Source organism: Ixodes scapularis, unplaced genomic scaffold (assembly GCF_016920785.2).
Source record: "Ixodes scapularis isolate PalLabHiFi unplaced genomic scaffold, ASM1692078v2 PGA_scaffold6__148_contigs__length_123643588, whole genome shotgun sequence".
NCBI classification, from domain to species: Eukaryota; Metazoa; Arthropoda; class Arachnida; order Ixodida; family Ixodidae; genus Ixodes; species Ixodes scapularis.
The window spans coordinates 51,031,727-51,051,156 of NW_024609881.1; the positions used below are offsets into that span (position 1 = coordinate 51,031,727).

The following is a 19,430-nucleotide window of genomic DNA, read 5'->3' on the forward strand; positions in this document are numbered from 1 at the left end:
TGTGACGCTTTCTCGACAGCGACATGACTTTTGTTTTGCGCGGATTTAAGGTACGGCCTGCTTTGCCTTGTAACTTTCGAATACGCGGTCTGTAGTCACCGGTTATAACTTCATATTTTAAGCCGCAGAATAAAGCTGCAATGATTATAATTAAGAATCGCTTCAAGATTAAGGAGGTTAAGGAGACGCCGCCTCGCGAATCAAGTTTAAGGAGATTTCGCCTCCAAGGTACTTAAGGTTTTTTGTGTTTTTTATTTTAATTCAAGTAACGACATGCTTTCAGGCTGTCGCGTTTTATCCATACCGCTACCACTGTATTCCGGCGGAGTTAAAGTTTTCGTCTAAGCGGAGTTTTTTATGTCTTCAAAAAGCCAAGTTTTACTTTCTCTGGTGGACCAGGTATAGTAAAAACAATATGATAACTTTTTTAATTTATTCGTATTTTTAGAAAACTGCGGACTTTCAAACAAACAACCAGATCATTCAGACTCCGTGATAAAGGGACGCATTTTAAACGGCATGGATGCAATTCCCGGAGCTTGGCCCTGGCAAGTTGAAGTGAGGTTTTCAGACAGGCACATCTGCGGAGGAGTGCTGATTGGCCCACAATATGTCCTGACGTCTGCCCACTGTGTAACGTAAGAAACGTGAATTTTATTAGATTTTAACTTCTCAATGTAATAACATAGTGCAACTAAAAAGCCCTTACTTTAAATATTAGTCATGTGCAAAAAATATATGCTTTACAAAAAAAAAATTGCAAGCGACCCCACCAAGTGTTATGGAAAGGCGTAATAAATGAGATCTACCTTCAGCCGTGTGCATGTTTGCAATGGGCAGTGAGGGGGTCCTGGGTGGTGACGGTGGGGACGACCACGAGGGGATTTCGCAACGGCGGCTGCCGGAAGGCTGCAGGTAAGGAAAGGGGTGTTGGGGTGAAGGGGGGAGAGCGTCTTTGGAGGATACGTACGTCGTCAACACCTCCTAGAGCAAAGGCCGTAGCGCTCCGAGTTGTGACGTCGCAATGACCGGGAAGAGAGGCCAGGCCGGGAAAAGGTGCCCTCTGTGGTTCTCTTTACCCCGGTCGCGTCTTCTGCTCACTCAGGTCACGTGGTTTTTCCGTGCGCATTTATCCGACATTAATATAAATTTTAATGCGGAATCTTGAATAACTTAACATATATATTTATATATAATACAAACTTAATATACAACCAACTGTCAAGTTTGAAAGTTAAAGAAATTATATTTATTATTATCCCCGTGACCGCGCAACCACATTCGAGTCCCGCAGCTCCTCACACTTTTCGAATGAGCCGGCTCCGGTGCAACATTTTCTTCCCTCATATGGGCTCTGATTCTGGTAAATTTACGTTGTGTGTGAACTGCTGACTTTCTGAAAAAGAAAAAAAAAAAACGCCGAGACATTTTGAGTCTACGACGTTAAGCCTTCGCCCCACTACTGTTCCGCCGCTGCTCTCCTGTGTGTGTGTGTGTGTTTTGTGTGTGTGTTCTCTCGACACTACAGAATTCACTAGGACTCGCAGAGCAAGTCCTGCTACAGTGTGAGTGGTATGTGTGGCAGCAACTCAACGATGACAGTGGTCGATTACCGATAAACCTCTCTCTCGACAAAGAGAAAGACATCTTGAGGATCTAGTTCTAATTGTTCTGTGACGCCGTATGAATACAATCGCCAAGTGAAAAGCAACTAATTTACTGAGTTTCTTGGCCATGTAGGACGCGAGTAGAGTGCTCCAGTTGTTTGCTTTACTCTAGTGATGTAATGGAATTTCGCTCTTGGTCGTTATCCGTGTGCACTTGCGTCAACATTTGTAAATATGTGTGGCAACAATCAATATTTCACTGGAAGGTTAACGACAACTTTATGTTTGATTATTGAAGTACAGTTTGTTACGCTTATCTGTTTATTTATACTAATGTTATTTCTTTTTTCCTTTACCAAGCTTATATTAGAATCCTAGCTACATTAAGGTAATCGTAATATTGTGTAAAACATTATATTTTGTTTTAAGGCAACTCGAACCCTAAGGGAGAAGTAAATTAGTTGACTGAAAATAGAAAGTTTAGTACCCCTGCCGCACGGGAAAGTTAATATATATTTTATTAAATGATATCCGATTGAATCACTCGCGGCACTCAATTACTGTATGAGCGTCACGAGCTAATTTGCCGACCCCATAATATTATTCTACCGAAATTACATTGATATTTTCATGCGGCCGGGGTAAAATGCCAGAATTCCTTGACTGCGTGCGTTAACATCGCTTACATGATTGTAAGTGACACTTGTCTAGCCGTGTCCGCGTTAACTACGTTTACCTGATTTTAGTGTGATTAGTTTCCCTTTGTCAAATCACTGCGTGTCTCGCGAGTTCGTTGGCGTGGTTATGTATAAGATATGCATTCCTACAGCAATAATTGCGTGGCTCAATATTTTCGGCTTAAATCAGTCAGATTTTTCTGTAGACGTCATATACGCCCACCTCGTACCATTTGATTGCAAATATTTAGCGGTGTAATATTTTGCCCGTATAATGAAATGTTTTCTACCCTGTGGCTATGTGCAGATTTAATTTTAGTCCATAAGACACGCTTATAATGAACAGAATTTTAGGGCGCAAACGATTTGATGGTGATTGAACATTATAAACTATAACCCCTAAGACTTAAAAGAAAGACGACGATGAAAAATATGAAGAAAAGGAGTCTCAAACGTAGCTTAAATTTAGCGAGAAAATAACCTGTATATATAAATTTCAGGCCACTTCAGAAATTGAAAAAAAAAGGCAGAAAAAGAACACAAAAAGGAAACAACTTTTCTGCCAACGTATGCGTACAAAACACTATCACGAAAGAATAACCATAACAAGTTAAAAAACGAGGGTGTTTAAACTTTTGTTAAAGCTTATCAGTCACCTCCAGCTTGAAACAAAACTGAGACGTAGCAACAACAAGAGAACTTTAAAAAATAAAAAAAGAACAGCCTAAAATAGACAAATATATATAAACCTCTCCAACTCTATGTCCAAACCGAGGGAGGGTTTCTTTTCCGCGTTTGGGTGCTGAAGAATTGTGATGAACCCTTTCACCCACCATTTCTGGTCTCTTTCGGACAGTATACCACCATCGTTGACTGCCATAGGGTATACAATTCTGACACTCAGTTAAATGTTTCGACACAATCGAGCACTGATCTGTGTTCTTAAGACTACGCTTATGCTCTGTTCTATGATAATTTAGGCAAAGTTTTGCTTGTCCTATGTAACACAGAAAGCAATCAAACGTGATTGTGTACACCACTCCACATACACAATCGCCCTCCTTTTGTATGTGCTTCTTCTTAAAACTATAGTGTTTTTTGAACGAAACAGGGTTAAACGACTTAGTTTAAATCATCCCTAAATACTGTACTGACTCCATATTTGATACCGGTAAACATGAGATTCTGAAGAATTCTATGAAAAAAGGAGAGAAGCACTCGCTTCGCCGTCTTCTCGCTGTCCTGTCCCTTTTTTTTTTTCCTTGAGGGAAGCTAAGCTATATAACTGCTTAAATACATATTCGTCCGGGTATCCAGCCATATGAAAGCGGTCGAAACGTCGCTGTAGGACACTCCTTATTGAATGGAAACGAGATTTACTTAGAGAATTGCTCATCAAATTTCGAAGAATTTGTCCTTCACACCTTTTAAGTGACAACTTTTAAAATGTGAGAGGCTTTGATGACATCTTGCCGTATTCCCAGTACAAAGAGTTTTCGGGAATCTTGAGCATTAAGCTCGAAAACTGTAAGCAACCGTCACGTGGTCTCTCTGACAGAACTTTAACGAGGGACCTCCTTTGTAGACCGAGGTTTCTATTGAAGCTGCCAACTCCGAGTCTGTGGTGCAAACTAGGAGGTTCAACATAACGCCTTGCGAGATCAACTCCAGAGGACTTGCTGTGGGCATGTTCTTGCAACTCGTGTGACTAAAAGCACGTCGTCACGACGGTCGATACACGTGCGTTGTCTCCACTTCCGCGCTTCGACTCGCGCCCCGGATGGCCTTCCTTTACGACGTCACGAGAATAGTGCTACGGCCTTAGCTTCTAGGATGTGTTGGTACGTGGATGTAGCAGGGACTATTGGGTGTTTATCAACAGCAGCAGCCTAGGGGAGAAACGGGAGAGGAGGGGGGGGGGGGCGAGAGAGAGTCTTGCCGCTGTAGGTGTGTTTGTGAGGGGAACGCCGGGGAGGGTAACTGCAGCGGCTCTCCTGTAGAGTGGGATTTTGTGTTCTTACATTAGCATTGTTTTCCGGGATAAAAAAGTAACACTTACCGCTGTGAAGAAAAGAAGAACCCCTTTCCCTCAATACCGTGACAATGGCAATGGCAACACCGCATGTGATGCAGATCGTTGTGCTAGATGTGGCCGCGGCCCCTTTAGCTCGACTGAATCACAACGACTAGTTGTCTGCCGGTATCAATTCACTTCGTAATCAGGCTGGAATCCTAACACAATTTTTTCGTCGAAGGCTCTCCCGATTTGCCCTTCTTCATGAAATGTATTATCCCAATCGGCAGATGAAAATAACCCTTATCAGCGCCCCAGATCGAATTTCCACTAAGGTTGACGATGTCTAAAATTAAAGTTCTCCATATTTCATCCTTGTTTTTCGCAAATCCCATGCTACCTCTTGTTACTGACGATTGATATTCATTACCCAACCACGTTGTACTACAAATTAACACATCTAAGTTTTGTGAACTTCTCACTGTTTTCTTGGATCGAATGAACGAGTTATAAAATTGTAGATTGACTTGTTAACTTGTTATCGTCATTTCACATCTGTACCATGTTTTCCTTTTCTTGGATTTTTTCCTTTCTTGTTTAAACAGTGTCTTCTTACTTGCCATTGTGAAATACCCGGAAGCGGGTCCTCATGATAAATAAATGAAAAAAATAAAATGAAATCCTCATTGGCGGCATGCCTTCTTTCTCCGGCCTGCGCGGCAGAGGGGAAAACTACACTTCCCTCTCCTCGTGCCATAACGTAAAGGAAGAAGGGTTTTTCCACAACGGGCGACGAAAGCCTGTGAGCTTGAAACCTCTCTAAAATGTCGCCCGCAAAAGCTGCCGCTAAAAAAAAAAAAATGCGGACGCTTAGTAGAAGCGCTGAAAGTCAGAAGCACACTCTTTTACTGCGTGCTAGGGGTAGAGCTCATCGACGGCGTCACTGAATGTTTGATCACCTGAAGTGACTCGCGAGAATGTGTTAGATCTAATCGAGCGAGACGTTCGGTTGGCACTTTTCTCCGATCAGTAAGAAAACGAGTGTTGCATTAGCCATGAGGATGGCACTTTTGTTTAATAATTAAAGAGACGATCGTTGAGTCGCTATTCTGCTGACACTAGTCTTGTATTTTGCCGGTTCACGAGTATCAAACCGGAAACAATTAGTACCAGACATAGAACACATTTTTTATTAATCAATATGTGACCCAACAGTACCAGTCTTGAGTTCCGGATATTTCTCGAATAGGTTATAATTCTGTTAGTAATTGGTTGCCACCAATTTTCCCACCTAACGTTCCCAAACTGTGTTTGATTTATTAAAAAGAAAGTTTCTGAATAACATCTTGAAGAATGTGCCAAATAAAAATCAAATGGAGATTAATGTGAAGTGTAAATGTCCGGCAAGGCACAGTACAATTAAAATTTTTGATGTTAAATATTGTTTGTAAAAAGAACTGAAACAGTAATGTACACAAAGGTTTTCGCCCTTATGCTCTGATGTTCGCTTACGCTAGGTAGTAAGCGGAATATTAGTCATATAACGTATCTTTTTATTGCAGCGAATGGGAATCGTCATTTTCGAAAATTCGGCTTGGAAGCTATTCGAGTAGCATTAAGGAGAATGCACCAGAGGCGACAGTTGAAACCATTTGCATTCACCCTGCTTACAATAAAAGCGGGGACGAGGTAAGTTATCGCACATACGTTCCGAGGTTGCACCTTGAGGAGTCGTATATAATTTACATGAACAAATATATAATATATATTGTACTCAAATTTAAAAGCTGTATTGATACACCCTAGTTACCTTCACCTGAAAGAGTGACCTTAACCTATATCTTTATGTTCAGTTTATCAACCATATCGCAATCTTTCGCCTGGTGTGATGCAAACTTTAACTATTTTTCGAGCCTACAACTACCTGGAGGCCAATCTGTTGATTAAGTTTCTAGTTTGTAAAGTAATATTATCTTGGCTTACAGTTAGGCATTGGTCTAATAATTATAACATTGAAATTTCTAAGCAGTATGCTAAAGTTAAAAAATAGTAATTCATGTTTGCATGGATACTAAAATGCGTCATTATTACGAAGGTATCCAGACATATAGCCTGTTTTTATGAGGGGGGGAGGGCGGTTCAGCCAGTTTTGTTTGATTAACCACGCCACGTTTTAACGTGCACGTGCTTTAAATTGTAGATCGACACTAGTTACTAGAAACCAGCACCGTTTCAGACTAGAAACAATCAACAACTAAAATTTAGAGAGTCCAAAGGGCGTTGCCAAAACATGTCTGAAATTTGTACATGATGAACAAAATGATCACTCCAAATATATTAGAGAGGCTACTTCATTACATCTAACAGAGTTTTAATGTACTGCACGTAACCTAACTAAAAAAAAAAAATTCGCAGCTAAGAATATTTCTAAATTTCGAATAATAAATTGAATGTAATATTTAAGGAGCTATCGTTTCAATAAGTTCAAAAGTCATTTTGGGAATGATAAAAAAATATATATATTTATCAATTTCCCCGCTAAATTTATTGTGGCAACTAAATTGTTGTGTTTGTCACATGACATTCATTTCCCTTATAAATTTACCAGGAAAACAAAATTGTCGAATATGTCTTGTCACGGGAATTCCTTCACTAAATTAAGCAAAGTAAAATAAAATTGTTTTTTTACCCTGTAACGTGAATTACCTCGTTAAATTTAGAGTGGAATGTGAATCTGAAACGTGGCGTCCGGTCACTTGACTTATATTCTCCTTTAATTTTAGCAAAGGAACTGATTTGGTTTTTGGGTCATGTGATATAAATTTCCACACTAAGTTTAAGCCAGGAAACTAGATTGCTGTACAGGTCATATGACGTCAATTTCATTCATAAATATAGTGAGAAGACTGAAGCAGTGTTGTCAACTAAAAGTAAAAAAAAATTAAAAAAAAACCTGTAGGCTTTCTGAAAAACTCCTGGAAAACACTCAAATTCAGGCGCGCACAATTTATTGGCAAAATGTTTTCCATAAAGTGTACAATAAAAAAAGAACCCTAAGAAAGGAGGGCACGACAAAGCCATGCCGGCGTTAACAGTCTTCATGATGCAGATGCTGTTGCTCCTGTTCACGGCATCACCAAGTACCTCGGACGGCGATGGGGCCTGCCCTTCGTCATGGTCGCGGGAGCACCCGTTCAACACCGACTCAGCAGCGCAAGAGGAAGCTCCTGCTGCCTCACTCCTGACGTGGCCAACGTGGTCCCTCACCGACAACAACCGCAGGATGGCGCACCGTGGGACGTTTCCGTTTCCGTCCGTCGGCTGCCTTCAAAAGCATCTTCCACCGCTGCAATCGCTGGGGCACGACAAAGCCATGCCGGCGTTAACAGTCTTCATGACGCAGATGCTGTTGCTCCTGTTCACGGCATCACCAAGTACCTCGGACGGCGATGGGGCCTGCCCTTCGTCATGGTCGCGGGAGCACCCGTTCAACACCGACTCAGCAGCGCAAGAGGAAGCTCCTGCTGCCTCACTCCTGACGTGGCCAACGTGGTCCCTCACCGACAACAACCGCAGGATGGCGCACCGTGGGACGTTTCCGTTTCCGTCCGTCGGCTGCCTTCAAAAGCATCTTCCACCGCTGCAATCGCTGGGGCACGACAAAGCCATGCCGGCGTTAACAGTCTTCATGACGCAGGTTAGTTACATGCAAAACGCAAATTGGAAACAACCAAATAACACCCTACCTTTTGAAATGTCGTGCCCCATCGACATGAAGCGCCTACTAACCCTTTCTTGCGACACAGTCATTTTTGTATTTTCATGCAAAGCCTGTATCGAGTTTCTTAGAGTCTTGCTGCTGCTTTCTGGCGATGTGGAAAGGAACCCAGGCCCCATGTCTCTAGCCCAAATAGAAGAATTCAATAATCTTAAAGACACTGTTACAAAACTTCAGGCGAGTCATTCTACGCTTCAGCAGGAAGTCACTCAGCTTACAGAGCAGCAAAAGCGGTACGAAGCGACCGTTTCGGCCCTTGAGGAGCGCGTAGACCAGCTCTCAAGTGAACTGAATTCCCGGAAAGAAACAGGTGATTGCGATACATCTACTCCACCTCACCTTACGGAGGCTTTAAACGAGCTGTCTAAATTAAAAGCGCGCTGCGACGACGCGGAGGGCAGATCCCGCCGTTCTAATCTAATATTTTTTGGAATCGCTGACACTGACAAAGAAACTTGGGCTCAATCTGAGGGCTTGATCACAAGCCTGTGTTCCGAGAAACTCGGTATCGAAGTTTTAACTTCCGGAATTGAAAGAGCTCACCGGTTAGGAGCATTCCATCAGCAGAAAATTCGTCCCATCATTGTCAAGTTTTCATCGTTCAAAGAAAAAGAGGGCATTCTTGGTTCTGCGCACAAGCTTAAGGGCTCACGCGTTGCAATTAGTGAAGATTTTCCACTTTCTGTAAGGCTCGCACGACGTCGTCTTCTTGATTTTGCCAAACCAAAGGGAACGCCTTTTCGGCTGCGTCACGATAAACTGTTCATAGATGGCAAGTGTTTTGTGTTCGATGACGCTATCGGCTCGGTTGTTGAAAAATGTACGTAGCAATGCCGGCGTTCTTCGCGTTTGCCCACTCACAATCAAACTGCCAAACCTCACGTTATCAACAAGATATCTTCTATTCATTCTATTTTGTTTACTAACATTAGAAGCCTAATCCCAAAGAGAGATGATGTGAATTCCTTGATTCAAACATGCAACGCCGACTTCATTGTTCTTACTGAGACGTGGTTGAATCCCGACATATCAGATGCTGAATTGTTTCCTCCTTATCCAAACTTTCGTGTGTACAGGTGCGACAGAATTGCTAGAAAGGGGGGAGGCGTACTTTTGGCTATTAATAATCAAATCACGTCTCGGCTCATTCCACTTTCTACCGCACTAGAAGTCGTATGGGTTTATCTCCCTACGGCGCCCTCTGTTGTACTGGGCGTATGTTATAGGCCACCTGATAGTAATAAGGAATTCACCTTTGAGCTTAATAAGTGTCTTTCTGAACTCGCTACTCAATATCCTAACGCTTCTGTTGTACTTCTTGGGGATTTCAATTACCCGAATATTAATTGGTCTACCTTCACATCCACTTGCACTTCCTCTCAAGAATTTATAGATCTTTGCCTGGATTATAACCTAACAAATATTATCACACAGCCTACTAGAATTACCGACTGCTGCAGCAATATACTCGACTTGTGCTTAAGTCAGGATCCTTCTCTTTTTAGCAACGTTACCTACTTAACAGGAATCAGCGACCATCTTGTCATCGACATAACACTCTCTCTCACTGTTCCTCGAAAATCACATTATTGCAAATACATTCGCGACTACGCGAGGGCCGACTATGTGTCTATCAACGCATGCCTCGAAGACTTTTACCAATCATTCTCTGTTAATCTCGAGGAAAGAACCGTCAATGAAAATTGGACGCTCTATAAAAATAAGCTATCCCACTTAGTTGAGCGCTTCATCCCATTGACCCGCATCATATCAGATAACTGTCACCCATGGTATAACAAAACGGTGCATAGTCATGCTAACAAGAAAAAGCGACTTTATAAACGAGCGAAATCTGTCAACAATGCAGCCTCGTGGGATGCATATCATGCGTGTGCTAGAACATACAAAACCGCCATTGCCGATGCTAAAATTAAGTTTTATACTCACGACCTCCCCAACATTTTAACAAATAAACCCAAAAAGTTCTGGAAAGTGGTCAACCCAGCTCTGTCTCTTCCATTGCAGTTCATTACCGACAACGGCATCCCACTTTCAGACGAAGATAGCGCTCTTTACCTTAACAATTTCTTCACATCAATCTTTACTAAAGAAGACTTGCTAAACGTTCCCGACTCATGCCCATTAACTCACCCCCAGATGAATCCTATCATAATTGACCACGCAGGCGTATTGAAAGCAATAGAAAACCTAAAGGTTTCCTCGAGCTCTGGAGATGACCAAATTAATTCGAAGGTATTAATAAACACTAAACATATTTCCTCTGTTTTTCTCTGTGACATTTTCTCACAATCGCTCACGCTTTCCATAATTCCACGTGACTGGAAAATAGCTAACGTAATACCTGTTCACAAAACTGGTGATCGCCAACTAATAAGTAATTACCGTCCCATCTCTCTCACCAGTGTTCCATCTAAGCTCATGGAGCATATACTTTACTCAAATATAATAAACTTTCTTGACTCTCATAACCTTCTTTTTAAACATCAGCACGGATTTCGTAAATCTTACTCTTGTGAAACCCAGCTAACCGCCTTCCTTACTGATATTTACTCAAGCTTTGATTCGAATATTCAGACCGACGCCATTTTCATTGACTTCTCCAAAGCATTTGATAAAGTACCCCACCAACGTCTTTTAACAAAGCTTAACGATATTAATATTCATCCCTCTGTTGTTAAGTGGATTTCTGAATTCCTAATTAACCGTAAACAATATTCCTCCGTTAACAACGTAAAATCTCCCACCTCTACCGTAACGTCAGGTGTCCCCCAGGGAACCGTACTGGGCCCCCTTCTGTTCCTAATCTATATTAATGATCTCCACCTTAATATCGCTTCTTCTGTGCGGCTGTTCGCCGACGATTGTGTCATTTACCGACCCATTCTTTCAAACCATGATCATCATGCTCTCCAGGAAGACCTAGAGTCTGTAATCCATTGGTGCGAAAAATGGCAGATGACATTAAACTTCAATAAATGTAGATCCCTATCAATTTCCCGCAGTTCGCGTGCCACACCATTTTCGTATTACCTCTCTAACACTCAAGTAATAGCATGCTCATCTTATAAGTACCTGGGTGTTCATCTCACCTCTGACCTATCATGGACTACTCACATAACTTCTGTTATTTCTGATACTAACCGTTCTCTCGGATACTTGCGCCGTAACCTTAAACTTGCTACACCCTCCGTAAAACGACTAGCGTATACTACTCTTATAAGATCGAAATTAGAATACGCCTCATCTATATGGTCCCCATGGCAGTCCTACCTTGCAAATAATCTAGAATCCGTCCAAAACAGAGCCCTTCGTTTTATTTATAACAACTACTCACCATATACCAGCATATCAGGATTACGCCAATCAGCTAACCTTCATTCACTTTCCCTTCGCCGCCGAGTATCACGCCTTTCTCTCCTCCATCGAATTTTCTATCACAATAGCCACCTTAAAGAATCACTGCTATCACCTCCCCATCGTATTTTCCCGCGTCTAGATCACCTATGTAAATTACGTCCAATTCGATCATCAACTGTTTCTCACCAGACTTCCACACTACCATTGGCCATCGAGGATTGGAATTCACTACCTCATAGCATCGTTTGTATTAACGATACTACTAAATTTGTTGAAGCCATTACCCTCTTTTTATCTAACCTACCTAGCTAGCTTACAGTGTTATAATTGTGTTTACTGTTCTATTTGTTTTTGTTCTATTGCCACCCCCTTGTATAATGCCCCACGGGCCCTCAAGGAAAATAAATGATGATGATGATGATGTTATCCAATTCAGGTCGCTTCCATGCTAGGAAAATGTACATTCAATGATCTTACCCACGTGTTAATATATGTTGCCAGGGTGCCGTCTTCCACATCTGCTGACGATCACCTACATAGTTGCGATTAGTAGTGCAATATATTGTGGCAGTTCAGGGCTCCAGCGATGAAGTTATTATGTTTACGAAGAGCGCAATTTTCTAGGGTATCTGACTCGTATGACGTGCCTTGGAGCTCCCATAAAGCGGTATCTCACTTTAGAATTGTATTGTACCCATGTTTTCTTAAATTTTTGCATAGTTCACTTGGCCCTTTTTATCTAGCAGACTTGTAAAACGAATGCGTACATTCACATGCAGATCAGACAAATGCGCGTTTCAAAGTGTGTCACTGTAATATCTCAAATGCCCATCGCAAGCCTTACTCTCACTGAAATAAATTTTGCTGTCAGGTTAAGCCAATATAACGTCCCTATTACTCTAACTTACCACAGAAGTTAAGGCATTTATGATGCATAAATATAAATTCGAAAACATCTGAGATCGACAGAAAAAAAAAGAGAACGCTAACGAAACTTGAAAACCTATAAAACTTGCTTTGCCCGAGAAACGGACATTTCTCTCGCTAGACGACTTAAAAAACAGCTTAATGTAGCGGGAAAGCCGCAGATTGGCAAGAATAAATATAGGTTGTCCACAGGTAACGTTTCGCTAAGTTAGGTGACGTCAATTTTTCCGCTAAATTTTGCGGGTAAATACGCGGATTGACGAACGGACAAACATGTGGATTGGGTGCTCCACCAAGAAACTTTTTGATACATTATAATATCTGCTGATTGTTATTGAAAAATATAACCTTTTTTCGTTCTTTTTCTTTGCAGTATGACATTGCCATTATAAAACTGAAAAACAGCGTGAATTGCTCGCAAAATATTAATACAGTTTGCCTCCCGAACAAGAACGACGAACCAGATTGTAACCATCCGATGTATATGGCGGGATGGGGATACAAAGAACGTAAGAGCTACTCATTACGTTGTGGTTCAACACAACACGGAGTGTATAAAAAAAGCCTATTCGCGACGCCAGCGAAATCAACGCCGTGTAGCGGCAGCTTCAGGAGCTCAGGAGAGGAGGACGTTTCGACTCTGTCGTCTGCTATCGGTGCTTGGTTCTCGTAGGCAGCATAGAAACAAACATCGTTTCCAATAATCATTTTTATGATTCCGCCGTTGCATTCCTACGCCCTTACTAGAGAAAGGTTTCTACCGTCGAAGAATCGCTTTGCTTTCAAATGTAACACTGATTTTACGCTGCAGTGCAGGAATTTGTGGTGGTCCACGTACTGAACGACGAAAACGACCTCCTTTCGACCGCCATTTTGCCTGAGCAGCGCGTCCTCTATTGTTCGATGGAGTCGCGAATAGTCTGGTTTTAGACGCTTTCAAAAAGGTGCAGCCCCGTCAGCTTGCCCGCTCATAGTTTCATTATATGGAGTTGAAGTTAGATGTCTCAAACAATAAACTAATGTGCAGTTGGACATAATTTTATTTTTTTTACTACATAGTTGGCGAGGAAACAGAAATAAAACGAGCTACAAAGTTTTACTTGAGAAGTCGTTCCACCCTATAAACATACCTATTACGGTCGAACCCCTTCGAAAAGTCGATGAACACGCCTATAATTAACTTTTTTACTTCAAACGACTTTAAAATAATTTATTACACTCTAGCAAGGCGAGCTCTGTTCATCGACCTTTACGAAAACCATACTTTGAGTCTGTGATTAATTCGAAATTTGTAGAAAAACTTCTTTTTCTATTGTGAATATTTTTTTCGAGGAATTTCAAAATCACATGTATCGGTATATAAATCAAGAATTTGTTTTGTTCCCTCACATACAAAAAACTACTTTCGCGGTCTCCAACTCTTTATGAAAACACCGCAGGACAATGAAATATTAATTATACGTGTTAATAGCGAAAGAAAGTCTAAAACGTGCTTAATGGGCTTGATAGGCTAATCATTGAGATCATAGGAATTGCTGTATTTAAGGGATGACATAACCGAAAATATCTCATTAAGATCCTATGGGAAAGAAACTGCGCTATTCTCGTTTCTAGGCTTTATACATGTCAATGAAAAGGGTAAATACCCTATTAACGATGCATGTCAGGTGAATATTAAACGCTTCAGCGATCACTTTTTTTTGTAATGTTATACCATCGTTTTTTTACGTGTATATCTGGTTCAGAAGGACCCCGATTTATTGCTTGGTTTAGCAGTTTCCGTACAACGAATGTTCTATTCATGCAAGACTCAATAAATGAATTGTAAATGTGTGTTTGCTTTGCTTTACTGAAGGTATTCGATGTATTTCTATATTTTTAAAAGTACCAAGGTCTTCTGGAGTCATTATTTTGGGGATTGTAATATATAATTTATTATTTTTTAAAATCATTTTAACACCATCTAGTTACCCAGATCTTACAGTTTCTTTTCATTTGTTTAATATGTTTATATATGAAGACCAGTCGTACATATGAAGACTTGTCTTAAATATTTTTAAAAATATTAAAACAAAATGTTTGTAAGCTTCATTAGCAGATGTAGCAGAAAATACAAAGTCCCACTTTGTGTCATATATAATTGAGCAAACATTTCTAGTGTAGTATGATATATACTTCGGGTCATGATAGGGCATTCCGTAGTTTCGTTGAGAAACTCTGTCACCTGGAGCGCTGTTTTGTTTATAAACATAATAATCGTTAAGTTGCCATCAGGCCATAACCTAGAACGACAGCACTAATGTGACTTTCCTCAGGATTTGCAACAAACACATCGATCAGTGCTGAAGAAGAGGGCGTGACACGAGTGGGAGTAACAATAATATTGCGGTAGTTGTTAGGCATAAGTGAAGTAAGAAATTTATCTTTGAGACGTGATTCCTCAAGTAGGTTGACATTCACATCTTCTCCAACAAAAGCTCACATTCCTCCTCGTTTGCGAAACGAAGTAACGTTTCTAAAAAGTAAAAGAAAAGTAACGTTTCCACCTCTCGGACCATACAACACAAACAAATATTTCCTGTTTTCTTCTAACACAAGCTATTTCAAAGTCCCGTTTACGAAAGAGTGAACATAAAAATTTCGATGTCTGAAAGTTTTTCTGCAGGGAAACACCACCACCGAGCCCATATTTACGATGTAAATAAAGCGGGCTATCTCTGGTTTGCACAAAAAATCATCTTTATCATTATACTATTGTGTTATTAACATGATGATATAAAATGAAGTTCGGACTGAATCAAAAAGCCTACTGAGATCAGCTTCCTTTATCCAGGGAGATTGCACACTTAAATTAACGAAACTTTATGTCCTCTTTTTTGCTTAAAAAAGGGTTCAATTGATTAGGCGTTAACACACCAATGTTTTGTGCCATACCGTTCCAGTACACTCGCCAAAACTAATTCACAACAATATTCAACATATCTGGCTCAGATCACCCTCTTATAAAATCGTGATAACAAGTGTGCCGCCCGCTTTTCTTACGTGTATTTTTCCTTTACCAACACACACATATTGCCAAAGACGCTCTCATGTCCTTTGGATACCGTAATCTAAAGCATTTTTTTTTCAAATAGGGACGCAAATGCTTCTTCACGTAAATAGGAGCCTTGGTCAAGGTGAAAAACTCGCGACAAGAAATACATTTCTTCTTTGCCTTTTCCAAGACGGAGTCTCGCTCGTTACGGTTGTAGAAGCGCATGATGATGTTGCCCTCCTTCCTGTCTCCAGTCGCCACTCGGTGGCATGCCTCAACATCCGCGTTGGTTATCAGCTCGCCGACTACGTCACTGAGCGTACTTATCAGATGGTCGACATCTTCTGCTTCGCTCCTGGGAATTCCCTTCGCCTGAAGATTGCTATTATGCGAATATTGATCACAACTGACTAGCTTGTTTTCAACTTCTTTCAACGTCCTGGTCATCTGGCCACATTTTTCGTTCAGTTCAGCATTTCGTTTCTTCAGAATCGAGTTCTCGTTTTTGATTGAAGCCAATGACTCTTTTATAGACTCATGATCATTGTTAATGAAGCTCATTCCCTCCTTTGTTTCAGTTAGCTTTCTTAAGCCAGCTCGTATCTCACGTAATTGGGTCCTGATTTCCCTCTCAAAGGACACTCGGAATACCTTGTTAGAAGCGTTGATGACGTGATTCACTTGAGGCACGGGCACGGAGCTAGCCGTCGCACCGTTTCAACCACCTAAGCACGCGATGAACAATCTTTAATCATATCTACTTGTAGCTATGTAAATAAAATACCTTTGTTGGTTACACGACTCCTGCTGTAAATATCCATCCACAAATGGTGACCCACCTTCTCAGACTTAAATTATTTTTAGGAATTCACAGCGCATAAACGTCTCACAAAAGCAGGAACCCACTCAATTTTAGACACAAACACACACGCAGCGCTGACGTCTATGCACACAGCACAGACGTTTATGCGCTGTGAAGTACTACGATGGAAAACCAACTAGCCCAAGCTGCGGTGTTAAATTACCCCTCGTCTATCACGGCAAGTCTCCTTGTTTCCATTTGATCATCCGTGCTTTTATTATCGAAACTACCCCAACATATCAAGCAGCGATGTTCTCCACAGAAGAGAGTTTAGCAGCTGCCGAAGCTGCTTCAATCAACTATAAACTGCCTGCGTTTTGGAGACCACATTCGGAATTTTGGTTACTTATCATTAAGTCGTCGTTCCGCAATAACAAAACAACATCCCAGTAGTCAAGATTCGGCCATGTGGTCTCATCCCTGCCACAAACGACGGCAGCTGTGGTTCGGGTCATCTTCCGTGCACCCCCTCAAGAGCCGCCGTACGACAGTCCCAAGTCTGAACTGATACGGCGTACAACCGAGTCTGAACAACGCCGGCTTCAACAACTTTTGAAGTAAGAAGAACTTAGGGACCGAAAGCCATCAGAACTCCCTCGGCGTATGAGACAACTTCTGGGTGAAAAAGCCAACAAACTCACTATATCGACGCAGGTCTCAAGGGCTAATTAGAAGTCACTTCTAGATGAGTCTCCTCAGCTACTCCGACCAATTAACACAGCAGAGGCAGTAAAGCACACCATCATACATCCTATAAAAACAGCTGGCACACCAGTCTTCGCATGACCTCGATGCCTCGCTCCTGATCGGCTCAAATCGCTCGGGAGGAGTTCGAACATATGATCGAACTCGGCATCGTAAGTCCTTCAACAAGTGCTTGGTCATCAGCCTTACACATGGTACCAAGAAAGTCTGGCGACTGGCGTGCATGTCGTGACTATCGTGCTCTCTGAACAACGTGACAGTGCCAGACCGTTACCCCATTCCCCACCTTTAAGACTTCGGGAATTTGTTGCAAGGGCACTCCTTGAGATCCTACTCGAGGTCATCTTTAAAATCATTAGTCAGATTGACTACCGCTTTAGTCATAGTAACAAACAGAAAAAAAATCTGACACAAACACGATAAGCTTGGTAGCAGCTACAGCTAAAGTAACATTTAACGAGTTAAGTAAATTTCAAACCGACCTGCAAGGTTTCGTAGATTTAGAACGTGTTTTCGTTGCCACCGCCGCTGCCAAATGATGGGCTCGGTGATGTGCGCCTTCTTTTGTGTACGACCTGCGCACGGCACGTAGTGTAGCCGGCTAATCACCGATGGGCAGGAAGGGACGAGACGATCGCAGACCACAACGGCAACTGCAGACGGGCGGTGATGCCAGTCTTCCTTGTACCTTGATAAGTTGACACGCTTCGCACTGCCTCAGCCTGCAAGGTTTCGTAGATTTAGAACATGTTGTTGTTAGCGCCGCCGCTCACAAATTCTCTGAAAAGCTTGTTACTGTAATCGCCAAGCCAGCAAACTGCGGGCAACATCATGCCTTATTTTCAAACACTCCGTTCCCACAAAGAACTAATTCATACTAGGCAGGGGAAACTCCTTGAGTTCAAGAGATGCATCCTCAGAACACTTAGCTGTACATTGGAAGCAATGTAGATGTTCACTCTATTTTGGTAATAAAAATTCTAGAAAAACAAATTGAAAAAAAAAAACGGCAAGAGAGATTTATGAAGCGTATTACATCCATACACACAGTCAACACCGGCACATAAGCAGAGTCCATCACAATTTTTTACAGGAGTTCGACTTCATGAAAGTATTGGTGTAATTTGTTCGAAGGACTGTGCTACGTGTGATGGGTGGCTAGACATAAACATAACAGGTTTGAATTTCTTTTACGTGTATTTTTCTTTTCACGCATATACCTGTAGAAACAAACCAAGACGAACATCATTAGTCAGCGAAGTGCCTTTGTCCTTCTTCTGGTCCTTGGGATTATTCCTGCTATTTACTAATATTTATTTATAATCGTATTGATTAATCCTTTCTCCTAGAATAATAATTTCCGGTACAGGAGTTTAGACGCCGGAGGGTTCTTAAATTACCAGCTTCTTTGCAAGTCACCTGTGTTAACCTGCCACTGATAGCGATTTCTTTCTACTCTGTGCAGCGTTGGAGTATAATGACCAGTTTCTTTCCTGGACTGCCGAAGGGATATCTTTGAAAGACCACAAAAATGTACAAGAAGAGTCTGATTCGGAAAACGAATCGCGAAAAGGAGATAAAGGTGCGGTATATTGATGCGCGAAGGTGTGGTTAAGCCTTGACATAGTTTGCCATACTAACGCATGTGTCTAGATCACTGGAGGTCCATGTAGACGCTAGGTGTTGTAGACATCTTTTTAGTAGGAATGATTCAGAAACTTCAATGCAGCTATAATTTTCTCGCTCTATGTTGACAGCTTCTGCTTGATGTTTATTCATCATATTCTACCCTGATCTGAAAGCGTGATAATCAAACCACGAAGTAGTGATGAATAGTATTGTGTGTATGTTGATGCAACCGGAAGTTAGCCTAAATTGTCGTCTGGTGTCTGAGCTGTAGATGAGGATTTTAACCGGTACAGTACAACCGCTAGGCTGAAGTTTTGGACGTGCGCTATGCTTTTGTGATAGACAACTGCACGCCGGTACGACGCTCATTCAGATAGAAACGGGCAGGGGTGGGGAATGAGCCCAGGATCTCTGGGTTCTGCAGCACGCGCTTTCACTCTACATATTCCGAGCTGGTGTGCGCTAGAGTCTTGTGTGCGCTGGCCCACTCGGCCGACGATCCCCCTAGGATTTAGTGACAGAAAGAGCCTTTCTAACCGGAAATCAAGGCTGCAAAGGCTTAGCGCCTTTAATGCGTCGAGAATTCTGTTCTAGCAACCTAAGCCTAACTAAAAACACACTAAGAGCACAGACGAGCGGGTGCTAGGTACCCACAACATGCCAAACTCGAGACTGTCGTCAGAAAAAATGTAGTAATCTTTTAAATCGCATAAAAAGACAAAATGTGGAACATCTCATAACTCAGCCGAGATTAAGACGTTCCTTGCTCTTTCTCTATTTTTCTCTTCAACGTTTTTTTATGTTTACCTGTGTCTCCGG

At 41.7% G+C, this 19,430-nt stretch overlaps 1 protein-coding gene across 1 annotated transcript in view; it reads left to right on the forward strand.

Annotated features, from left to right (window-relative positions):
• The window catches only part of LOC115308741 (serine protease 33-like), a 35,562-nt gene that overhangs the window by 7,287 nt on the left and 8,845 nt on the right, over positions 1-19,430 (forward strand). Inside the window, exons 2-5 of the mRNA XM_029966806.3 lie at positions 449-638; positions 5,861-5,987; positions 12,755-12,890; positions 18,448-18,564. Of these exons, the coding sequence (XP_029822666.3) occupies positions 449-638; positions 5,861-5,987; positions 12,755-12,890; positions 18,448-18,564 (570 nt within the window). The remainder of the gene's footprint in view (positions 1-448; positions 639-5,860; positions 5,988-12,754; positions 12,891-18,447; positions 18,565-19,430) is intronic.